This window comes from Ahaetulla prasina, chromosome 1, assembly GCF_028640845.1.
Source record: "Ahaetulla prasina isolate Xishuangbanna chromosome 1, ASM2864084v1, whole genome shotgun sequence".
Lineage (NCBI taxonomy): Eukaryota > Metazoa > Chordata > Lepidosauria > Squamata > Colubridae > Ahaetulla > Ahaetulla prasina.
The window spans coordinates 308,669,074-308,693,656 of NC_080539.1; the positions used below are offsets into that span (position 1 = coordinate 308,669,074).

Genomic DNA, 24,583 nt, shown 5'->3' on the forward strand with positions numbered 1-24,583 from the left:
AAATAGGCACTTGGAGTTCATATGTGACCATCAGAACTATATTGTACCCTTCCTTATTGTATCATTTAATTTGGTGGCAGAATTGCCGAATTTTAGCAACATGATTTGAGATCTTTTTCAAATTTTCGGTTAGGTCTGAAGATGGAAGTGGGAAGAGTTTGCCTGTGGGTATTCTTCCTCTCCCATTTAACCTTTTCAAGCCAATATCTCTGGCCAAAAAAAGGAATGAAAAAAATGTTTAAGTTTCATTTGATGAATTATGGCTCTTCAGACACTTAGAAGGCTGAGTTGCTGTGCCAGTGGCATATATCCCTATGATTACAGTATTTCCCCCCCAAAATATCTGATTTTTAATTGGTGTTTCTTTTTTATTTGATAGTTCAAATTCCTTTGTATACTTTTCTTCTGGAATTTGCATTCCGAAAGACTTTACTTAATTTTTGTAATAATATCATGGTGAAAATGATGCAATATGCATAGTTGCATAATGATATAATGATGCAAATGATATAAATCACTGCAAATTATATACTTTCACATTTGACAGATACTTGAGAATAACCTAATATAAAAACATTTTCTGTTCTAATTAAAATGGTATATTTTCATTGTTAATATGGCATTTAATTTCTTATTTTTCTTGTGTTTTAACATATTTTCCTTAGCATATACCTACATATATGGGTGCCTTGGGAAATAATTCTTTGCTCTGCTGTAAGATATGTTACCTTGTGAGGTGAGAGCACATTTATTTATAAGAATTAACCTGCAAATTCTCAGTTTACTAGACCTCAGTGCAATAGCTTTTGCATGTAATGGCCCAGATATCTGTGGCGATTCGTATTATTTGCATAATCTCATCAGTTCGCAAATCAAAAATCAGGTAATGTACATCATTTTGTTTCAGTTTGCAAGTTTGTGTTTTGACATTTTTGTGCAAATTAGCAAAATTTTTACAATGACATACTTACATATTTAACTGACATACAATTTGTTAGTTTGTGAATCCTTGTGAATATCCCAGAGCCAGCTTTCATGTTTTTTTGTTTCTGCACATATAGTTGGATATACTGATAGTCTTGGCCCTACACATTATGCTTTAATTAATTTTAAGCATATAATTTTAAGCATACTTAATTGGTATGAGCTAGATAGAAAATTGATAGAGATAAATTTTGAGAAAACCTCCATAAAATAAATACTGTAAGAAATGGAGAGCAGTCATGTTATAACCTTAACCTAATATGTAACCATATTTTAGTTGTTAATTCTTTTAAAATTATAGCATTTTAAAATTAAATATATATAAAAATAGAAAAATGCTCAGGAAGTGAAATACAGTCATATATTTAACTTCAAAAAGGAATATTTCCCAGAAATAAGTAGAAGTAGAACTCAAAAGTGTAAAGCAACCACAAATTAAGAAGGAATTTGAGGAACACACTGCTAAAAGTGAAAATGCCAGGTATTACATTGCGACTAAAAAATAAATGCCTTAAGAAAGCACACATATGAAATATATAGGATAATATTCTTATTTGTATAAATACAAATAGTATCCTTATGCTCAGCCAGAATAATTGATGAAGGCTTTAATTAGACAAAACAGACTGTGAATTTGTGAGATGGCTCCATTATTAACATCCTTCCTTCTATTATTTTCTTTACTTATTTAGTTCCATTTTTATAGTTTTTAATATTTTAATAATTTTTATATAATGATTTTGGGTAATGATTGTTTTATATTTATTGTTTTATTGAATTGTTGTATGCTGCCCAAGGTCAGTTTCCGTGACATGGGCGGTCATATAAATTTGAAAAATAAATAAATAATATTGTACAGAAAAACAGTAAAACAGAATGTATTTTAAAAAAAACAGTCTAACAAATTCTGGCTAAATTATATATGTCTTTTTCCACCAAACATTTTTTTAAAAAGACCCACTCTTTTCTTTTACCTTCTTTTTTCCTGGAAATTGTACCTTTAATATGAAGTTCTGGAGAACAATATTAATCCTGTTTTTCCAATCTCCACCCAGCAAGCAGGGAGAGGCCAGAGTATCACTTTATACCTACATGACAAAGAGCCTCTCTCCCTTGTGAAAATGTAGATTCTAAGTCTACAGTCTGCATAAGGTGATGTTTAGTGGCAATGTTTGAGATACTTCAGCTAACTATAAAACTACATTCTCAAGTATATTACCAGTTTTGGAAGAATTGACACCAAAATTCTGAAGAAAATCTGGAATATATTGTTTCTTGAAATAAAGAGCTGCACTTTACAATTATATATGGTAAATAATTGCAAGTACAATTTACAATTATATATGGTAGATAATTGCAAATACAATTATGTATGGTATATAATTGCAAGTTTCTTTCTTTTTTGTACACAGATATTGGGTAAGAGAATTTTGGATCATGTTTAAAACCGATACCAATCTTACAAATACTATGGAAGAATTTCAGGAATTGGTGAAAGCTAATGGTGAGGAGTTACACTGCCGCCTAATTGACACATCTCAAATGTGAGTGTCAATGCCTTAGTATAGAATCCCTAAGAAATAATTTATATGGCCATTGAGGTGTGTGTGTGTGTGTGTGTGTGTGTGTGTGTGTGTGTGTGTGTCAGAGAGAGGGAGGGGGAGGAGTTGGCTTTTTTTGTATGAAATGACTTCTTCATATTATTAAATGGCAGTGGTTAAAACCATACCTTTTTTTTTAGTTTGTACTGTATATCTGTGGTAATTACAGGTAGTCCTTGACTTATAACCATTCATTTAGTGTCCGTTTGATGTTACAATAGCACTGGAAAAAGTAACATGACCATTTTTCAAACTTATAACTGTTGCAGCATAGAATAGAATAGAATAGAATTTTATTGGCCAAGTGTGATTGGACACACAAGGAATTTGTCTTGGTGCATATGCTCTCAGTGTACATAAAAGAAAAAGATACGTTCATCAAGGTACAACATTTACAACACAATTGATGGTCAATATATCAATATAAATCATAAGGATTGCCAGCAACAAGTTATAGTCATACAGTCATAAGTGGAAAGAGATTGGTGATGGGAACTATGAGACGATTAATAGTAGTGCAGATTCAGTAAATAGTTTGACAGTGTTGATGGAATTATTTGTTTAGCAGAGTGATGGCCTTCGGGAAAAAACTGTTTTTGTGTCTAGTTGTTCTGGTCATGTAATCAAAACATTGTAGGATGTTTCCGGTATAAATAGGGATACCTTTTATTACTAAAATAAGTAGTATATTTTTACAATTGTGTTGTAAGCCATCCAGAGTTACTTGGATAGTAAGATGGGGTTGCATATCAATTTAATGAATAAATATTAATCCACACAGACAAATATTTTTTCGTGTGTTGAAAATACAAACAACCTCTATATGGATAAAATCAGAAAACTCCACAGGAGGTACATACTGTATGATTTTAGCTAACTGCAGAAATTCATGCTATGAATTCAAATCTATTTTCTAGCAATAGTATAACATTCATCTGCTAATTCAGTCAGCTGATGATATCTTATTAGATAAAAAGAAACAATTTCTAAACTTCTCAACTTTCAAGTACACATAATTTTGCCATTTTAGATTAATCTATTATAGAGATATATGATAGACTTGCTAGAAGTTATTCAATATTATAGCAGCACTTCTTTTCATTGCTGCTATTTGCATGATTTTGAGACAAAGGAATATGCTAGTAAATATTCTTGCAGGTAAAATTTGATTTTCTTTTTTCCTTCTTTGTAAAGAAATGCTCGAGATTGGTCGAGAAAGATAACCCAGAGAATAAAATCTAACAGCAGTAAGAAACGAAAAGTTTCACTGCTCTTTGATCATCTGGAACCAGAAGAGTTGTCAGATCACCTCACCTATCTTGAATTCAAGTCCTTCCGACGAATATCAGTGAGTCAATTTTTACGATTTCAATTATAATTTATTATAATTTATAAATAACATAAATTATGCCATTCCTTTGAATAATGCATGTAGTGAGATAAGTTCGGTATAGGAAGATGAAGGTAATGAAGTAATGGTGCCAAAGCGGAATACATTTTCCATCTCATTTTCCATTTTTGAGAGCAAGGAAAGAGATTGTGATGAGTGTAAATTGGTGCATGCTTAATAGTATCCAGTGATCTGTTGTACAACTGACACATCTTCAATAGAATACAAAGGTAATTAATTAAAATAATTAAAATTCAAATAAACTCAAAGTTTTATTATGGAAGATATGGAAATTATAAGGAAAGGCTTTCTTTTAACAAGCACACTTCTTAAATATCTTGTTTAGAATATAGAGTCTAAACAAAAGACACTATTTTTAGAGTCCATTTGTTAATCAAAACTTTGAAGGTGTTGGAAGTATCTCCTTCCCATTTGGTCTTGGATTAAAAGTGGTTCAATAAATGCAGTCATATAGGGAACAACAGGCGGGGGCAAAGTTAGAAAGTGCACCTTTCAGTTGTGTGTATTGTTTGTGCACCTTAAAATTTAGTTGCTTGAAATTTGACTGGCCCTCTCCCTGATTATCATTCAAGATAATGTTGGAAATAGATCTTTCTTAGTACAAATTACACTGTTGCTATGTCTGTGTGTTTAAGTAGAATTAACTAAAATTATTGTTTGGCATGACTGGTTTTCTTCCATTTCTAATTTCTAATTAAAAATTTCTAATGATTTAATTTGGAATACACACACACACACACACACATACACACACGGGATGTTTTAGATGTTATGCATATGGCTGCCGAGAGTCTTGTTAAACTGTGATAAATGGTATAAATGGAATAGATGGTTGGTAATAAAGAAGGTAGGAAACATATTGTATTTGTAAACGACTACATCTAATAGCCGGTTTGCTCTTAGAAAAAGTGCTTCTACTTATGCAAGGCACAGTATACCCAAATTTGCCAAATCTTTTTCTTGTTTCACTGTGGTCCATATTACATATAGAAGGACAGTATCTCTGGAAGGGTAGGATTGGACTACGTAGGAATGGTTAGCAAAAATTATATATCTTATTTTGCATAAGTCAAAGGGTTTTCTTCTAGCAATGAAGCCTGGCCACTTAGCCAATGGTCCTTCTCATCCTACCAGTTGCAGTGCCTGTGCTTATGGAAGAACTAACCCATTGAGATTAAAGCTAATAACATAAAATCAGGTGAGCCAGGAAGCCTGGCAGGCTCAAAACAAATGCAACTGGCCACATTGAGCCCATGGGAACCAACATATTAGTTTATAGTTTAACCCAGCAAAACTAATATTCATCAGGAAAGCAAAAATAGAGTAGGATTAGTTTCTAAGCAAGGACAGATCATTTATGAATATTGATTCCTTATCTCCTTATCTTCTGCTTGAAAATGTATAGTTAAACTGCTTCAAAACTGTGGAATGAGTCCCTGGTCAAAGAATCAATGTATACTTTTCTCCTCATATGTAAATTTAGCAATTCAAAAAATGAACTTTAAAGGTTATCACTTAGTCATGCATCAGTATTTTTTATTTTGAAGTCTTGTTTCAGGATTTTTCTCATGTGCTTAATTAAAATATAATGGTCATGGAAGTTGGCCACATCCCCATCTTGTAAACAGCAATCCATTTTTACAAAATTGATGTTTAAGCTTGTAGAAAACCTATTTTTCCATTTAGGTTAATGGTTGTTGGCTAAGAACAACAATGCCTTATCTTTTTTAAAAATCAGTCTTGATTGCATTGAACAGGCCACTCAGTTGCATAACTAAGTTGATGATAAATGAATGCTAAGATAATTTTGTTTATGTACAAATGAAAGAACTATTTTATGCACTGATGTAAAATAAATAAGAATTTGCTTTTGGAAGAGCATATTTCAAAGTAGTGTCCATGTTCTGTTGCTTTCTTTTGTTCGGGTTCCCATTCCCATTTAACTGTGTCAAATGTTATAAAAGCCAGGGGAGGACATTTTAAATGAGACAATATACCTCAGTGTGGATCTTGCATGTAAAAATAGAGGGGAAAATCTCTGTCTGTATAGAAGTTGATATCTAAAACAAGAATCTTATTTTAGTAGATGATTTTTTGAAGCAAGTTTCAGCATGGTGATTCTTAATGTAGGAATTTTCATGTGAAAATTCATGTTGCAGTAGAACATATGGTAGTTGTCTACCATAAACACCTTTAAGGGTTTACAGCATTGACATAGTGTTAACAGGATTTTCTAATCAGTTTTCTAGACTATTGTTGTTTAAAACTGGCTAACTAGCTTCAGATTATATTTTAATAACCCTGTTTCGATTTCCATAAACTAAGTACAGGCAGTTCTCCACTAAAATTTCTGTTGCTAAGCGAGACATTTGTTAAGTGAATTTTGCCCCATTTTACAATTTTTCTCACCACAGTTGTTGTGAATCACTGCAGTTATTCAATTAGTAATATGGTTGTTAAGTGAATTTGTTGACTTTGCTGATCAGAAGGTCACAAAAAGTGATGATGTGACCTCGGGACACTGCAACCATCATAAATATGAGTCAGTTGCCCAGCATCTGAATTTTGTTCATTTGACCATGGGTTGCTACAACGATCATAAGTGTGAAAAATGATCATAAATCATTTTTTATAACTTGATATAATGCTGTTATAACTTCAAACGATCATTAAACAAACTGTTGTAAGTCGAGGACACCTGCAGTCCTGTAGAATAATTTAATGGAAAACTACATTTGTTTAATCTGTCAATTAATGGTTACTTTACCTGAAGTTTCCAGATTATCAAAACTACATCATAAATGGATGTGTGAAGGACAATCCGACAATGGAACGCTCAATCACACTTTGCAACGGTATTTCACAGTGGGTACAACTAATGGTATTAAATAGACCAACACCACAGCTTCGAGCTGAAGTATTCATCAAGTTCATTCATGTGGCCCAGGTCAGCTCTATTATGAATTGTTTTCAATTTGTTGTAGTCTTTATTTTTTTATTTAATAATTGGTGTTACATTCAATTCACCATCACCAGCATGCTCCTCAAGGCTATCAGTGCCTGCTGCTAAATGGGGTCTTTAGAAGTGCTGCAGTGATCAGTCATTTCCCTTTTTCAATGGGCTTAGCTGACATTGCCAGCGTTGTTGGGATAGGGGCTGAATGGATTGATACTGAGTATTGTATTGTGAGAAATGCACAAAAGCTGCCAAGAACGTTGGTACCACTGTCCATAGAAATATGGGAAAAGGAAATGGGCAAGATAAACATATGCCTGGAGGGGGCCAGGAATCTCTTGCAGCATGTGGCTTGGTATCTGTCTGTTTATATTAGATACTGATGCTAGGTCTGCTTCTTTTATCTTATCAGATCATGTTTCCTATGGGGGGGAAAGTCAACATTAAAAAAAAAGCATTTCTCTAACTCAGAGCAAGTGGGTTAGATAACTACAGAGCAAAATTTTGAATAAAATGTATTTAAAGCTGCATTAGGAAAAAGTTCCTTTAAATATTATTGAGATAATACCCAGTTCAATTATATTAATCAAAAATACTACATTATTCATCAAATAATTTCACTGGCTTTTTTTTTTAATACAGAAACTTTATCAGTTGCAAAATTTCAACACATTAATGGCTGTGATAGGAGGTCTTTGCCACAGTTCCATCTCTAGACTTAAAGAAACAAGTTCTCATGTTCCTCATGACATCCATAAGGTTAGTTGTGCTTTTTCCTGGTTTTTGTTTATTACAAAATATCCCTACTAAAGCTATGCAAGCAATTTAGAAAGACACTGGGCAAAGTGAGCCCCAATTTTCTGAATGTGCTGTTCCAAATGTTTACGTACTGTTTACTCTTACCAAGTTACTTCATTTTGGTGGCAATTCCACTGGAAGCGTCTTTGTTATATATGCACACATGCTGAGATGGTATCTTTTCACACTTCGAGCCACAGGTTTAACAATATCTCTGCCATTTTGTTATGCATTCCTGTGAATGATTTGCAGAGTTTTAATTAATACACCATCTTTCAACTATAAGACCATTGAAGACCATTCACCAATATGTTGTCAAAGATTAATACATGATAAAGATGATGAACTTCATAAATATTTAAAAATTATTATTCTATTGAGCAGTTTGGAAATAATGATTAAGTTGTTCTGGTCAAAGTTTGCCACTGAAATTGGCATATAGGGTTCTGGTATACGATTGCAAAATGCTTAAATATATGTCTCAAATGGCTATAACTCTAAGCCATAATTTAATAATATCAGAACATATCATAATGATTCTCTGCAAAGAGGAATTGCAAATTTTAAATTAACTGAATCTGGATAAGTGAGTTTAATCTTAAATTTGATGACTGAAATTCTAATTTGTGAGGCTGACTTTCAATGGATGATAGCAGTGGTTAATTTAAATTGGAAGCAGAGATTTTTAATCATTTCCTTGCAGTTACGTCCAAGGAGGGGAGTTTGTGAATTTATTCTGTTATGCTTAATTATTACTGCACATTATATCAAAACATGGATGTTATACTTGTGTTCCATTGCAAACTTGCTAGAATAATTTATTTATTATATTATATTATATTAAAGTGATCCCAAATTATGAACAAAGCTGATTGAATTTGCTTTTGTTGGTTTGCCTTTAGATATTCAATGAAATGACTGAATTGCTTTCATCTGGTAGGAACTATGATAATTACAGACGTGCTTATAATGACTGCAGTAACTTTAAAATCCCTATTCTTGGAGTACACCTGAAAGATTTAATTTCACTTTATGAAGCTATGCCAGATTACTTGGAAGATAAAAGAGTTAATATGCACAAATTGTATTCTTTGTACAATCATGTTAATGAATTGATACAGCTGCAAGAGATAGGTCCCCCTCTGGAAGCTAACAAAGATCTTGTCCATCTCCTTACAGTAAGTCTCTATATTTATAGATTGATTATATATTGTTTTTTATGTATTGTAACTTTTTTAAAAGTTAAAGCAACCTGAGCTATTTTAAATAGCTCAGACACTTTGAAAGTCTCTGCTCAACTCTATACAATGGAAATATTTAGCAGATAGGAAAGCAATTCCTTTCATTTCCAAAAAAAACCCCCAATGTTAATTTGTTTTCTACATACTCTTTAGATCCACTGCTTTGTGAGTCAGCTGCTACTACAGGTGCTTAGTACTGTAACATATATTTCTGTAGAATACTTTAGTTAGTGCCCGAAATGGCTTTCATTTATTTTGGATTTCTGAAGGTTTAGAATTATAGAAGTCCTAAACTACATTGCTTAACATCCATGTCAGTGGTCCCTCACTGTGAATGTTGAATGGATAGTAGCTGTATAACAGATAATGAACACATGTAGCTGATCAGTATAATAGAATAGAATAGAATAGAATAGAATAGAATTTTATTGGCCAAGTGTGATTGGACACACAGGGAATTTGTCTTGGTGCATATGCTCTCAGTGTACATAAAAGAAAAGATACGTTCATCAAGGTACAACATTTACAACACAATTGATGATCAATATATCAATATAAATCATAAGGATTGCCAGCAACAAGTTATAGTCATACAGTCATAAGTGGAAAGAGATTGGTGATGGGAACCATGAAACGATTAATAGTAGTGCAGATTCAGTAAATAGTCTGACAGTGTTGAGGGAATTATTTGTTTAGCAGAGTGATGGCCTTGGGAAAAACTGTTCTTGTGTCTAGTTGTTCTGGTGTGCAGTGCTCTATAGCGTCGTTTTGAGGGTAGGAGTTGAAACAGTTTATGTCCAGGATGCGAGGGATCTGCAAATATTTTCACGGCCCTCTTCTTGATTCGTGCAGTATACAGGTCCTCAATGGAAGGCAAGTTGGTAGCAATTATTTTTTCTGCAGTTCTAATTATCCTCTGAAGTCTGTGTTTTTCTTGTTGGGTTGCAGAACCGAACCAGACAGTTATAGAGGTGCAAATGATAGACTCAATAATTCCTCTGTAGAATTGGATCAGCAGCTCCTTGGGCAGTTTGAGCTTACTGAGTTGGCGCAGAAAGAACATTCTTTCTGGTTCAAGAAGCTGGTTCAAAATTATTAGTACAATTCCTTTGTGCTTTGAAGCTTTAAAAATAGATTTTGATAGCATAACACTCTGGTACTAAGATCTGAATTGGCTCTAAGACCTTAATCCTAAAAACATTTTTCTAATTATATTTCAGCAAAATGATACCTGCTCTGAATTAATTGATTGTAATCTTCTATAAAGCTAGTGTAAAGCTAAGTGAGAGTATAAATATAAATGCTTTGTTGTGAAAAATGAAACAGGATTTTAATTACTAATATTGCTCCTCTAAAAATACTGTCAATATTTTTTAAAGCTCAATTCAATGATTGAAATGAATCCAGACAATAAGTAACATATAAAATCAGGACATTCCTGGACTAGGCCAGAGATAATGCTGACTGAACCTTCAGTATTATGATTACTCTAGCCTTTCCTAGCTTGGTACTCTTCAGGTGACCGGAACTCCTAGAATTCAACAGATTGGGGAGAATGGTCTAGCCTCTCCTGACTCCTTCATCCCCATTCCTATTTCAATGCAGCTATGGCAGGTTTCTGGTTTCATTCAAACTTCATTTATGGTTAAACTGTTAACTTAACAATAGTGAGTGGAATCATATCATGCTCCTGGAGGGGAAATTGATTAGAGACTTTACATTAGGATTTGTACAGTTAGCCCTGGACTTACGTTTGGTTGCTTAGTGACTCTTCAAAGATACGAGGGACCTACCTTAAGGCTAATTATGACCTGAATTGAAAGTACCAACAGATACCCATCTCCCAACAATCATGTGATCAAACTTCAGGCACTTAGCAATATGATGATTTTCAGCATCCCGATGACCATTTTATTATGGTTTTGGTAAAAAACAGAACTTCTTGTTTTTGGTAAAAAAAACAAACCATGCTTTTGGGGAACAATTGATTTGCTTAATGACTATGATGTTCACTTCACAACTGTGGATTTACTTAGCAATCACTATAAAAAATGTGTAAAGTCAAGTCAATCATGTCACCAGCCCATTTTATGATTGTCATGACTTACAACTGTAATGGGCAGACTCCATTACAGTTTTAAATTGACTACACTACATATAGTATCTTATTCTTTTATTTAACTGACTCAAATCGTCCTTTCCTCCTCCTTACCCCCCACTGTCTCTCTCTCCCTCGCTCTCTCTCGCTCTCATTCACACACTCACTCACAGACACATATAGTTACTGTATTTTTCAGACTATAAGATGCTCCGGACTATAAGACACACATTAGCTTTAGAGGAGGAAAACTAGAAAAAAAAATCTGCCTCTGCCTCTGCCTCTGTGGCTCATTCGCCACCACCGCAGCCCATTCACCATGGCCTGTTTTGTCACCGCTGTAGCCCGTTCACCATCGCTGTGGCCTGTTTGCCATGGCCTGTTTGCCACCAATTGCTACAAATAGGGCACCTAGAACACCTGATCGATGCCGCACCAACCCCTCCTCCTGCTACAATATTCACTGTATAAGATGCACAGACATTTACACCCACTTTTTTTTGGGGGGGAGTGCATCTTATAGTCTGAAAAATACAGTACCTCTTTTTGGATCAGCTTAGCAGTCAAAGGGGAAGATTGTAGAAACAATGAAAATTATATATTAATTAATGATCCTCTCTTGTCTCATTATGATAGTTTCTAGAAAACATTGGAATTAGGGAAAAGGGAGATAACTATATAGTTGTCTTTCCTGATATCACAACTAGTAAATGTGAGCAGATGTCACAGAATAAGGCCTGACAGGCAAGGGTGAAATGCTCCTGGTTCAGAGGCGGGTGAGTTCGGAGAACCGGTAGCAAAAATCCCTGCCCCCTCCCCCAGCCCTAGTTGAGCCACGCGATCATCAGAGGGTTGTTGTTTTTTTACCTTTAAAAGCATTTTTTCTTTGGCTGAAAAAATGCTTTTAAAAGTTTAAAAAAAAAGGCTTCTGATGATTGCGCGGCTCAGCTGGAATCGTCAGAACCCTTTAAAAGCATTTTTTCTACAACTCTTCAGCTGAGTTGCCTGATCGCCAGAACCTTTTAAAAGCATTTTAAAAGGTGGAAGAGGTTGTAGAAAAAATGCTTTTAAAGAGTTCTGGCAATCAGGCAACTCAGCTGGGATTGTCGGAACCCTTTAAAAGCTTTTTTTCCTCTGGCGATCCCAGCTGAGTTGCCTGATCATCACAGGCTTTTAAAAGCATTTTTTACAACGTCTTAAGCCGAAGAGGTTGTAGAAAAAATGCTTTTAAAAGTAAAAAAAAAAAAGCAGCTGACCATGCCCACCCAGTCACATTACACCCCCCCAAGCCACGCCCACAGAACCTGTACTAACAAATTTTACATTTTACCCCTGCTGACAGGAGGTTATTTGACTGAATTGGAAAGTTTACCTCCCATGAACCTGAAATCCTCATATGTAGTCTATTAAGATTTGCCTCAAAAGAGATCTGAATTATTTTGTCATTGCTTGAATTTCCAGAATTTTTTGTTTCCCAAAAAATATATTTAAAATGAGAGTAGAGTTTGAATAAATGCTGCTTTCGGAGTAAGGTCAATTGCTGATATCAGCTAGAAAAATACGTTAATCTTTTGATTGTAATGTCTAGGCTCATGATATCTAGGTATTTTTCCTGTATTACAGACCTCAGATTCAGAAAAACACATTTTTGGAGAACACTATGGCATTTTAAAAGTAAAACTGTTTTTGTATTTATTTTCAGTTGTCACTTGACCTTTACTATACAGAAGATGAAATTTATGAACTTTCATATGCACGAGAGCCAAGAAGTCACCGGGCTGCAGTAAGAAATTTTATTCCAAAACAGGATTACAACAACAATTATAATAATTTAATATAGACTATAATAGTAATTATTAAATAAGTGCAATGCAAATGCACCTATATATTGCAAACATACATTTATATGTTGTAATAGCAGTATTAGCTACTAAGATATGTACTATTGAGGGCAAAATTTAATAGGCAGGCAAAAGCAATTCAGTATCCAAGTACAACAACAACAACAACAACAATAACAACAAAACCTTTTCATAGCCAGTCAGTCTGTAAGCAACCAAGATGATTAGGGGACTGGAGACTAAAACATATGAAGAACCATTACAGGAACTGGACATGGCTAGTCTAGTGAAGAGAAGGACCAGGGGAGACATGAGCAGTGTCCCAATATTTTAGGGGCTTCCACAGACAGGAGTGGAGGTCAAACTATTTTCCAAGGCACCTGAGGAATAATGGATGGAAACTGACCAAGGAGGAAATGAAATGAGGAGGAACTTTCTGACAGTGAGAACAATCAACCAGTGGAACAGCTTGCCTTCAGAATTTGTGGAAGCTTCATCACTTGAGACTTTCAAGAAAAGATTTAACTGCCATTTGTCAGAAATGGTGTAGGGTCTCCTGCTTGAGTGGGTATGTGTGTGTGGGTTGGACTAGATGACCTATAAGGTCTCTTCCAACTATGTTAATCTGTTTAGAGCAGGAAACCTTCCACTGACCAAAGACTTCACTTAACTTTTTTGAGGGGAAGAGGCATGTGAAAGTAGAGTTTCAAGGCATTTTTAAAATTATTTATTTGTTAAGTATAACAATCAGAAGAGATAATACATACAAGCTAAAAATATTGCCCTGGTAGGGAAATATTTTAGTAGTTACACAATAATCTTTAACTGTGCCATCATTTTCAACAGTCTTGACCAGAAGTGTCTGTGAGGGCTATAAAACGAGAACTACAGATGCATGTGCTAATGGAATCATAAATACAAAATATCCCCAAATCACAAAATATCTAAATTTGAAACTTCTGACCCACAGTTTCTTTTTCACAAAATCAGCAGTATCTTGGAAAAGGCCAATCCAAACTTCACACCATCAGTAATAATAGCAGGGAATGATGGTTGTAAATATATTCTTAAGAGATCTTCTAAAGCTGAAAGTCTTAAATAATAAATAATAATGAAGCTGAGTGTCTTCTTTGTATTACAGGATTGGGCTACTCCCAATTTGTTTTTGTGACTTTCGAAGTGTTCTTTTCGCCAGTAATGCCTCCATTTCTGGTGACATTAATTATATGCCCCCTGAGAAACAATATTTTTTTAAAAAAATGAAAGGTGTGTGTAGACTTCACAAGTGGCTGAAAAAAGAGGATAGATTATGATCCACTAATTTGCATCTCCCTTTTTGCCTTTTTCAAAGAGAATCTGCTTCATAAGAGGTATTTTGCTCTATGGTAGTGGCTAATGATGCTATCCAATGTTGTTCTGGATTGAGATTTTTCAGACACAGAGTATTAAAAGTGTTGATAATATGGGAAATTAATTAAATTTATGTACCACCCGACTCTCAGCAATTCTGCATAAAATATGTAAGAGAAAAATACTACATAGAATTACCCAAACTATCTGGCAGTTTCACTTTATTAATGCTTAGAAGTACCATACTAAATATTGAAATATTCTAAACATGTAACTGCTTTTAAACATTTATGAATGCTTTTCCTTAATAAATATCCAAATACATTTTACCTTTTTAGCCATTGACACCTTGTAAACCACCAGTTGTAGCAGATTGGGCATCTGGAATTGCCCCCAAACCTGATCCAAAGATAATTAGTAAGCATGTCCAGAGAATGGTAGATGTAAGTATGCTATTTTATTTATTATAAAAGTTTTGTGTAATCTTCTGAGTCTTGATTCATGGTATACTGGTTATGGGGGTTCATTGCAGAATTTCCATTTCCATTAGGATATTACTAGAAAATATATTTATGCTACTACTGTGCTTCTAGATCTTAATAACTTCTTTTTCGTTTACTTTATTTCATTTCAGTCCTTTGTTTGGAAACCCCTGTAAAAGCACTTTTTCAAACAAAGAGGCTGGGAAGAAATATATGGCTATGACCTATCCATAAACCAACATCCCCGTGGGAATTAGGCTATTATGTACTTACAATAAATAAAATCTAAGCATTGAGCTTCATGATAAGATGTTGTTTGTTGTCTTGTTTAACCCTTTGTTCCTGATGTGATTCCTGATGTGAAGGAACATTTCTGCTAGCAGCTTCCCATGACACAAACCCACAGAAATGAGTTTCGGGGTAATCTAAATTAACACTTTTTTCCCCACACGGTTGCAAATCTGAGACCTGGCTACAGAATTTTGAAAAATGTAATTTGAAAATCATGGTGCGTAAACTTTGAGAGTAAATGGTTAAAGCACCAGACTAGAAAGTAGGAGACTCTTGAGTTTTATATTTATTTGTATTTCGTGTTTCTAGTTGCATCTTAGCCATAAAAGCGACTGGGTGTCTTTGGGCCTTTTCCTCTCTCACAGCCTAACCCACCTCATAGGGTTGTTGTTATGAGGAAAGGTTTGTTAGATACGTTTGCTGCCATGAGTTGTTTGTAAAAATAATAATACAAATAAACAGAATTTTAACAATTGAAAGAAGGAATAGCACTGCAGAAAAAGGCATTTGTACCATTTGAGGTTAGAACTAAATTATTTGCCAAGTTAAGAAATGTATTTGAAATTTTTAAATAAGTACTTGACTAAGCTACATGTTGTGTATTATATATTATGTAGAGGACTAAGTGTAGACCAAATATAGAGAAAGTGCAGAAGCTAAGTACTACATATAGAATAGAATGGAATGGAATGGAATGGAATGGAATGGAATGGAATAGAATAGAATAGAATAGAATAGAATAGAATAGAATAGAATAGAATAGAATAGAATAGAATAGAATAGAATAGAATTTTTATTGGCCAAGTATGATTGGATGCACAAGGAATTTGTCTTGGTGCATATGCTCTCAGTGTACATAAAAGAAAAGATACATTCATCAAGAATCATAAGATACAATACTTAATTCATGGGGTACAAATAAACTATCAATATCAATATAAATAGGAAACAATATCAATATAAATTGTGAGGATACAAGCAACAAAGTTACAGTCATACAGTCATAAGTGGACTGTATGGGTGATGGAAACGATGAGAAAATTAATAGTAGTGCAGACTTAGTAAATAGTTTGACAGTATTGAGGGAATTATTTGTTTAGCAGAGTGATGGCGTTCAGGAAAAAACTGTTCTTGTGTCTAGTTGTTCCAATGTGCAATGCTCTCTTTTTTAAGGGTAGGAGTTGAAACAATTTATGTCCAGGATATGAGGGGTCTGTAAATATTTTCACAGCCCTCTTTTTGACATGTAGTATACAGGTCCTCAATGGAAGGCAGGTTGGTAGCAATTGTTTTTACTGCAGTTCTAATTATCCTCTCAAGTCTGTGTCTATCTTGTTGGGTTACAGAACTGAAACATTTTTAAATGCCACATAATTTTTAATGAATTTAGAGAACGGGAAAAATTGATTTTTTTCATTATATGATACCATTTAAAAAGTATTTTAAAATTAAACCATATAAACATTCCAAATTTATATAGCTATTTGTATATTAAATGCTATTTCATAGAGCTGGAAGGAACAATGTAGGCAATATAATCCAATTTCCTAGTCAATTAAGGGAACTGCAAATGGTATTTGATTTATTTCAACTACAGCTTTTCTTATTTTCCTATTATTTCATTGCAGTCTGTTTTTAAAAATTATGATCATGATCAGGATGGATATATTTCTCAAGAAGAATTTGAGAAGATTGCTGCAAGCTTTCCTTTCTCCTTTTGCATAATGGATAAGGACAGGTATTTACTAATAAATGTTCTCTGATTATCTTTATATGTGTATCATTATTCAAAGAAGGTATTGGACTTGTATATGTCACAGAATTGTACATACTTATTTTGCCCTCTTATTCTTACCTTGTTTGAAGCCTTAGGTTTGATTCTCACTGAGAATAGGATTTTCAAGATCATTCCTTGAGCTTTTAACCAGTTGACAAGGCTTGTCTACTCTCTTTGTGTGGTTGTTGGATAATGTCAGTGAAAAGCATGCTTATCATGCTTGGTTTCAAATAACTGACCTTAGAGCAAGAGGTTATAAATGCTTTTATATTTAAAGGATGCCTAGTGTACATTTTCCCTTCTCCTTTAAGCATGCTCATTCTCTCAGTCAGTCTTAGAATTCATATAGTGCAATTTGAAGGTACAATGCTGGTAATTATCCCCGGCCTGCTTCTTTGTTTTGATAATTGTACAGCATGTTCAGGATTTTTTGTGAAGGCTGCTTCTCAAGCTGGTTTTGAAGAACTATTAAGGAGCCCTTGCGATCTTGGCAGGATTGTGTAGGGTGTGTGCTTGTGTGTTTCATATACTTCTAGATATTCTTTGCTGTGAAAATGAATTAGTGCTTTTATATTAAATGAGCTGGCAAATGTGTGGCTGAATTGAAATGAAGGTGGGGGGGACACTGTTAACTCCTTCTGCTTTAGATGCATTAAGCCTCAATTGACCTTTTTGTTTGTTTGTTTGTTTGCAGGGAAGGTCTGATTAGCAGAGATGAAATTACAGCCTATTTCATGAGGGCCAGTTCAATCTATTCAAAATTAGGCCTTGGCTTTGCCCACAATTTCCAGGAGACCACTTACCTAAAGCCGACATTCTGTGACAACTGTGCTGGATTTGTAAGCTTAGGGAATGGGGTATTTGAAAAGTAAAATTATATCTTATGATGTGTGTAACAAATTGTTATCAGGAACTGTTCAGTTGCAGTAGTAACTCCAGCTTTTTGTTACTATGGAATTTGTTTCATTTCATGTTTGTGCCTTTAATACTTTAATTATTGTTAATCAGGATGGGCCATACTTTCATTATGAGGTGCATGGTTTGCATAATTAAGGTTTTAGGTCAAATTTCAGAGATATTCAGTTTTAGCTGTAGAGCTCTGAGTTCTCTGAGTATATGTAAATCCTGAAAAGTTGCTGCTGCCACACCATATTAACCCTTGATCTGATTTATTTATTTATTTATTTATTTATTTATTTGATTTCTATACCGCCCTTCTCCCGAAGGACTCAGGGCGGTGTACAGGCAAGAATAAAACAGACGGTACAATATACAAATTTAAAATGCCGTTAAAAAACTTATTTTAAAATTGGCCTGAGAAGTAAAATATATAATAAGCTAAAAAACCCCATTTAAAATTAATTTCTAAGAATTTAAAAATTTGTTAATGGATTTAATGGAGGCATGGTTCCATCATGAAATTCAATAGTATTGAATATAAATAGTAGATGTCAACCAGTAGATGTCCTTTGAAGGCAATGACTAGGTCTTCTCACCTTCTATAAAATGGCTGCATCATGTGTCCTTAAGCTTTAAAAATATATTTTATTATTGAAACATCTGTATTCTTACCGAAGGAACCTTACTATACTGTATCTTAGAACTCTTAGTAATCTCCAGACATTTCTGGTTGACTTTTTGTTTCATTGCCTTCAGTTACAATTTATGGCAGCAGTTCCTTATAACTTTATGAGGAGAAGATTTAACTATAATACTTGATAGGAACCATTTAAGCCATCTGGTTTAACTTTTGCTATGCATAGGAATCCAAATTAAAGCAACCAGTTGCTACCTAACCTCCCCTTCAACAGATTAACAAAACCACCATCACTTAATTGTTAATTGTTCTATCACTGTGGAACCTCTGTTATTCTTAAGGATTATATTTAACAGTCAGTACTTTGCCTTCCTTTAACTTAAATCTTTTATTGCGTGTCCTGCACTTTGGAATAAGACAGGAAAAATATGACTTTCTTTGATGTGATACCCTTTCAAGTATTTGAAGAGTGCTTTCATATCCTCATCCCACAAAATAATGTTTACTCAAAGCTAAACATATCTACCTCCTTTGCTCTCTTCATAGTTTTTTAGTTTCTTATGCCCTTCTCTGAATCTGTTTCTATTTGTCTGAATCCTTGTTAAAGTGCCCAGAATTGGATACAGTAGTTGTGGTAGGAGTCTGATCAAAGCGGAATAAAATCATGCCTTTTTTTTTTGATGGAACCTAAAATGTAATTTGCCTTTATTATAGTCAAATCTTTTGCCTTCTTTGCAACTAAATCATTCACTTTTCAAACAACTGCTATTCTAAGACCTATTTTGAAAGTATTTTTGCTACATCAGATAGCAAACCTCCCTGTCTCCCTTATTATAACTGTGCATTTGATTTTGGTTTTTCTAAGTGAAAAACTTAGAAATTAATTATATTTGTTAAATTTCATTCTGTTACTTACAGTATACTGGTATTTCTCAAACCTACTTGATTATTGTTTTTCATTTCATTTCTCTCAGGTGGTATATTACCTATCCCCCAATTTTTGTTATTCTGCAAATTTGATAAGCATGTCTTCCACTTCACTTCACCATTCAAAATAATAATAAAAAAGAGTAAAATTCTAGGATTGATACTTCTGGCACCCCATTTAATATCTTTTTTCTATTTGATGATGAACCATTGATGAGCATTCTTTGAGTGTGGTTTACAAGCTATTTAATTTGCCATGCCATCCATTCCACATTTAAATAATCAGCGTATTATAGGTACTTTGACAAATTCTTTACTGAAGTCAAAATATACTTATAGTATTCCTGCAAATTATGAAGGAAATTACCTAATCGAAAAAGTGACAAGGTCTGGCTAGATTTGTTAGTCTGGCTATATTAACAAATCCATGATAATTTAATGCATTTTGTATTTTTTGCAATGTTTTGTAGACCTATACTTTTACCATTTCTAAAATCTTCTCAAAAATTGATGCCCCAGATCTGTAGACTCCTGGTTCTTCCTCTCTCCTGTTTGTTTTTTGTAGATAAAATCAGATTTTCATTCTTTCAATCATCTTGTCTTTCTTTGTTCTTTGAGAATATATCAAAGGTAATGCATAAATATTACTTCAATATTTTAGGAAGTGATTCATTTTGTCCTAGAGATTTAAACTCATTCAAAATAAAGCAATATTTCTTATCGTGTTTCTATCAGCCTCAAAGTTTAGTCCTTCATTTTGTGCTTCACTGTTTCTTAGTAGAATACATATTTTGTAGAAGACTACTGAACCAAAAAGGAATTTGATAGTTCTATGTTTGCTTTGTTTCCTGCTACACTTTTGTATTCTTTACAAAGCAGTTGATCTTTCGTTTTCCAATGTACATATCTGAAACCCTTTTGTTATTAGCATTCTTTATTAGCTTCAGTGCATTCTGCATTTTCCCTTTCCTGATACAGTTCTAGAGTTTTTTGTTTATATGATTTCTTTGTAATTTCACCCTGCTTCAATTTTCTGTATGTATCCTCCCCACCCCTAAATTTCACTAATCTTTTTGCATAGCTACATTGATGTTGCACAGTGCTTTTCACTGGAATTTTTTGCAGTTATGCTTTTGACATCTCCTACTTTAGAAATTTGCATCCATCTTGAGGTTTTTTCTCTTAGCTTCACCTACTGTGGGATCCTATTAGCATTGCTTTAAGTTTATTAATATTTGTTTTTTGAAGTCCAAAATGAATATTTGAGAATGCTCAGTTTTAGTTTGTCTTAATAGTAAGGACTTCAGAATTACATGATTTCCACCTGTTCCTTTTAGTTTCTTTTCTAAGCCTCCCTAAAGATTAGCATGAAATCAAGAATCCTCTTATGCTTTCCCCAACCTTATATAGGAGAAAATAGTCATAAAGACAAGTCTAGAATTTCCTCCCAACTGATAGCAGGTAATTAAAATCCTCCCTCACTACAACTTAAATTTCAAAGATGTGGTATTTGCTTCTGGATAGTTTTGTCCTTCTTGGTTGGGACAATACATTCCAATAGTTTTTATTTCCTCCTCCACTAATTTAAAATCCAGATGCTTTTTACAGCATTGCCAAATTCATTCACTTAGACTTCTAAACAGGAATGCATACAGTGTAACTGTAATACATGCAGCCTATGTATGTATTAGAGTTACATAACTTCCTTTCTGTTGCTTCAGTTCTTGGAAAAAAGTATATGCTTCATTTGCTATATTGCAGAGCTGTCAAACTCATGGCCTGCGGGCCAGATGCATCACGTGCTGGCCACGCCCTTGCCTGGTTTAGCGAAGGGGGAAAAAGTCACTATATGTCACATGATGCTGCTGTGAGAACACGAGTTTCACACTGCTGCTATATTCCAATCCTGGCAGTCTCTTCAGATGATTCATTATACCTGTTAAATCATATATTTTCTTCTGTACTACAAGCGCAAACTCTTTTTGGTTATTTAGCATATTCTGAGCATGAATATGAAGGCATGGAAGGCTACCCATTTCTAATACATTTAATCTCAGGGATTATTTAATGGTATTATTCTAATACTATTGAGATTTGTCAAAAAAATAGCTTTTTGAATTCCTTTCCTTTCTGAAAGTAGCTTTAATGTGAGTCAGGAAAAATGATTATTTAAATTTTGATAATGATCCACAGACCAGTAACTAACTGTTCTTAAACTTGAATAAATTAAGTTGAAACTCTTGCATCTTCCCTTGATCATTTTAAATGCAGTTCACAAATCAAAATAAAGACCGAATTATTTTAAAATAGTCTAAATGCTATGAAAATTGTAGAGAATGGTTAATAGTTAACTAAGAAAAATACAGAATCAGAATATTTTAGGTTGCGTCCATTGTATCGTATCGTTATTCCGAAAGAGGCTTTCTTCTTTCATTGGTTTCCTGCATGGCATTTTACCTACTTATATTGAGGAAAAATACTGTTTTGAAATAGAAATAGCCAATACAGCTTACATTTTTGATGATTTAATGAAACTAAACTTTGAAATAAGAGTTGAAATGCAGCTTAAATGTATGGTTTAACTTGAATGCAATATTGTAATGTGTTTTTCCTTATTTTTTTTTTAGCTTTGGGGTGTTATTAAACAAGGATATAGGTGCAAAGGTAAATAACTTTGAGTTAAATAATCTTTTGATGGCAAATTGTCCATTGTGGTACCCCTTTTTCATTTGAATAACAGATTTTAAAATATTTTAGGAATGGAATTTTTAGCATAAATAACCTAGAACCTAAAAAATTCCCTATCTATATCTGTATTACTCCATTGCTTTGTTCGTTTCCTGGGTAACTGCAAAATCTGGGAAGAAACCATCAGGAAAATATGCAGAGATTGTTACATCAGTTCATGTTCATCTTAGATTATTAACTGGCAGGTGATTTTATTAAAAGGTGTAATTTGACTTTTAGTTAAGTAGCAATGCTATATAATATTGTTCTATATTTAAAATTCATTCTATACTTTAAATGCATTAAATGCTTATCTCTGGTAAAACCTACATAGACCTGAATTACAGTTCATGTAGAGTTTCCTTGGTCTTTGGAAAATTTGGAAAGAACAGAACAGAATCACAAAGTTAGAAGGGACCTTGGTGGTCTTCTAGTCCAATCCCCTGGCCAGATAGGATAAGCCTATACCATTTCATACAAATGGTTGTTCAATCTTCTCTTAAAAACTTCTAGTGTTGGAGCATTCACAACTTCTGGAGGCAGATTGTTTCATTGATTAATTGTTCTAACTGTCAGGAAATTTCTCCTTAGTGCTAGGTTGCTTCTCTCTTTGACTAGCTTCCACCCATTGCTTCTTGTACTGCCCTCAGGTGCTTTGGGGAATAGCTTGATTCCCTCTTCCATGTAGCAACCCCTAAGATACTGGAACACTGCTATCATGTCACCTCTAGTCCTTCTTTTCATTGAACTAACTAGTTTAATTAAGGAAGTAGGAAAGAAATTGAGATAGAAGAGGAATTAATATGTGGAATTAATATTTTATTTTTTACCACTAAGCTAGTAAGCTGGCTTTGTTTTTATTTGTTTCAAGATTGTGCAATGAACTGTCATAAGCAATGCAAGGATCTAGTTGTATTTGAATGCAAGAGAAGACCCAAAATGACAGCTGTGGATAACAGTCCAACATCAGCTCTTGCATCTAGCCTCTGTCCCATGGGACTTAAAGAGCATATGCATGGTAAGTTCAGTTTAATGAAACATTCTGGTATCATTTGTTACTCAACAGTTTGTCAACTTTTTAAGAATAATAATAGTTAATAAGTAGTGATTTTCAAAATGGTGGTGTTTCATTTTTAATACACCAGCAAATTTCATCCACTCTGCAAAAATTCATCAGGGCTTCAGAAGACATATCTACTTAGGAAACAAATGTTATGTGTAACCTTGGATAGTGGATGATCACCCTTTCTATGCAATATTTTTGTTTTTGAAGCGAACACAATTAATTATCAATACTAAATCAAGTAAGCAGTAAGTAGAACTATATTACAGGGCAGGGAGATGCTTCTTTCAATGTTTCAGCATAAAGACAATGATAATAATTAAAATATTCTATAATCTCCCAGGATCTGAAATGAACATCTAACTTTAGAACCATCATTAAAAAGGCACAATAAAGAATGTGTTCTTCCTGTATCAACTCAGAAGGCTCAGACTGTCCAATGAGCTGCTGATACAGTTCTACAATGAATTTTTGGAATCTATCATCTGTACTTCTATAATTGTCTGGTTTTGTATACCAACCAAACAGAATAGGTACAGATTTCCACAGATAGTTAGGACTGCAGAAAAAAACCATTGAAACCAGCCTGCTTTCCACTGAGGACCTGTATATTGCATGAACCAGAAAAAGGGCTGAGAAAATATCCTGGACACAAACTGTTTCAATTCCTCCCCTTGGGATGCCGCCATAGGCATTGCATACCAAAACAACAAAGACAGCTTTTTCCCTCATGCCATCACTCTGCTGAACATCGCATTTCTACAGCACGGTCTTGTGTCTAAAGATATTTACCCATGTAGGAGGACTATATTACTCTTGTCCTTCTCATCTTTTCTTTTGCCTTCTACTATTAGTATCTTATGATTATATTACTTTTTTGTTTATATGTACACTGAGAGTTTATGCACCGGAAACAAATTCCTTTGCTATTATTTCTATTTATATTTCCTATTCTATTCCTATTCTATTCATATACCCTAACTCAGAGATAAATACTTTAGAGATTCATAGTACCATTTGGGTTGATGGAGATTTAATGAAAAATCCTTTTGGACATGCAGCTTAGTTTGCTAGCACTTTATTAGGAGATATTTATGATATATATGATGATATATATGATGATATCATATATATATGTAGGTCTTTGGTTATTCGGGTTTTCTCCCGCGTAAAATTGGAAGCCCCCACCCAAACAGGACACCCCCCCAGCCAATCAGAGCACAAAAAAAACCCATCCAATCAGAGCACAGCCAAGCTCCCACCCAATCAGTTCAAACCCCCACTAGCAGTTAAAAGGAAGAAACAGCTGCGATCACACATTGCTCCCAGAAACACGAAGCTGAAGCCTGAAGATGACGAATGAGACTTCGTCGAAACGTCGCCAAGACACTTCCAATTTTACGCGGGAGAAAACCCGAATAACCAAAGACCTACATACAAACACCCGCGAAAACCTCAGAGAAAATATATATATATATATATACACACGCACACACACA

At 34.0% G+C, this 24,583-nt stretch overlaps 1 protein-coding gene across 1 annotated transcript in view; it reads left to right on the forward strand.

Annotated features, from left to right (window-relative positions):
• The window catches only part of RASGRP1 (RAS guanyl releasing protein 1), a 34,969-nt gene that overhangs the window by 544 nt on the left and 9,842 nt on the right, over positions 1-24,583 (forward strand). Inside the window, exons 2-13 of the mRNA XM_058162148.1 lie at positions 666-736; positions 2,397-2,528; positions 3,780-3,933; positions 6,770-6,943; positions 7,595-7,711; positions 8,653-8,928; positions 12,792-12,872; positions 14,619-14,723; positions 16,682-16,791; positions 17,525-17,669; positions 21,922-21,958; positions 22,893-23,039. Of these exons, the coding sequence (XP_058018131.1) occupies positions 681-736; positions 2,397-2,528; positions 3,780-3,933; positions 6,770-6,943; positions 7,595-7,711; positions 8,653-8,928; positions 12,792-12,872; positions 14,619-14,723; positions 16,682-16,791; positions 17,525-17,669; positions 21,922-21,958; positions 22,893-23,039 (1,534 nt within the window). The 5' untranslated portion in view covers positions 666-680. The remainder of the gene's footprint in view (positions 1-665; positions 737-2,396; positions 2,529-3,779; positions 3,934-6,769; positions 6,944-7,594; positions 7,712-8,652; positions 8,929-12,791; positions 12,873-14,618; positions 14,724-16,681; positions 16,792-17,524; positions 17,670-21,921; positions 21,959-22,892; positions 23,040-24,583) is intronic.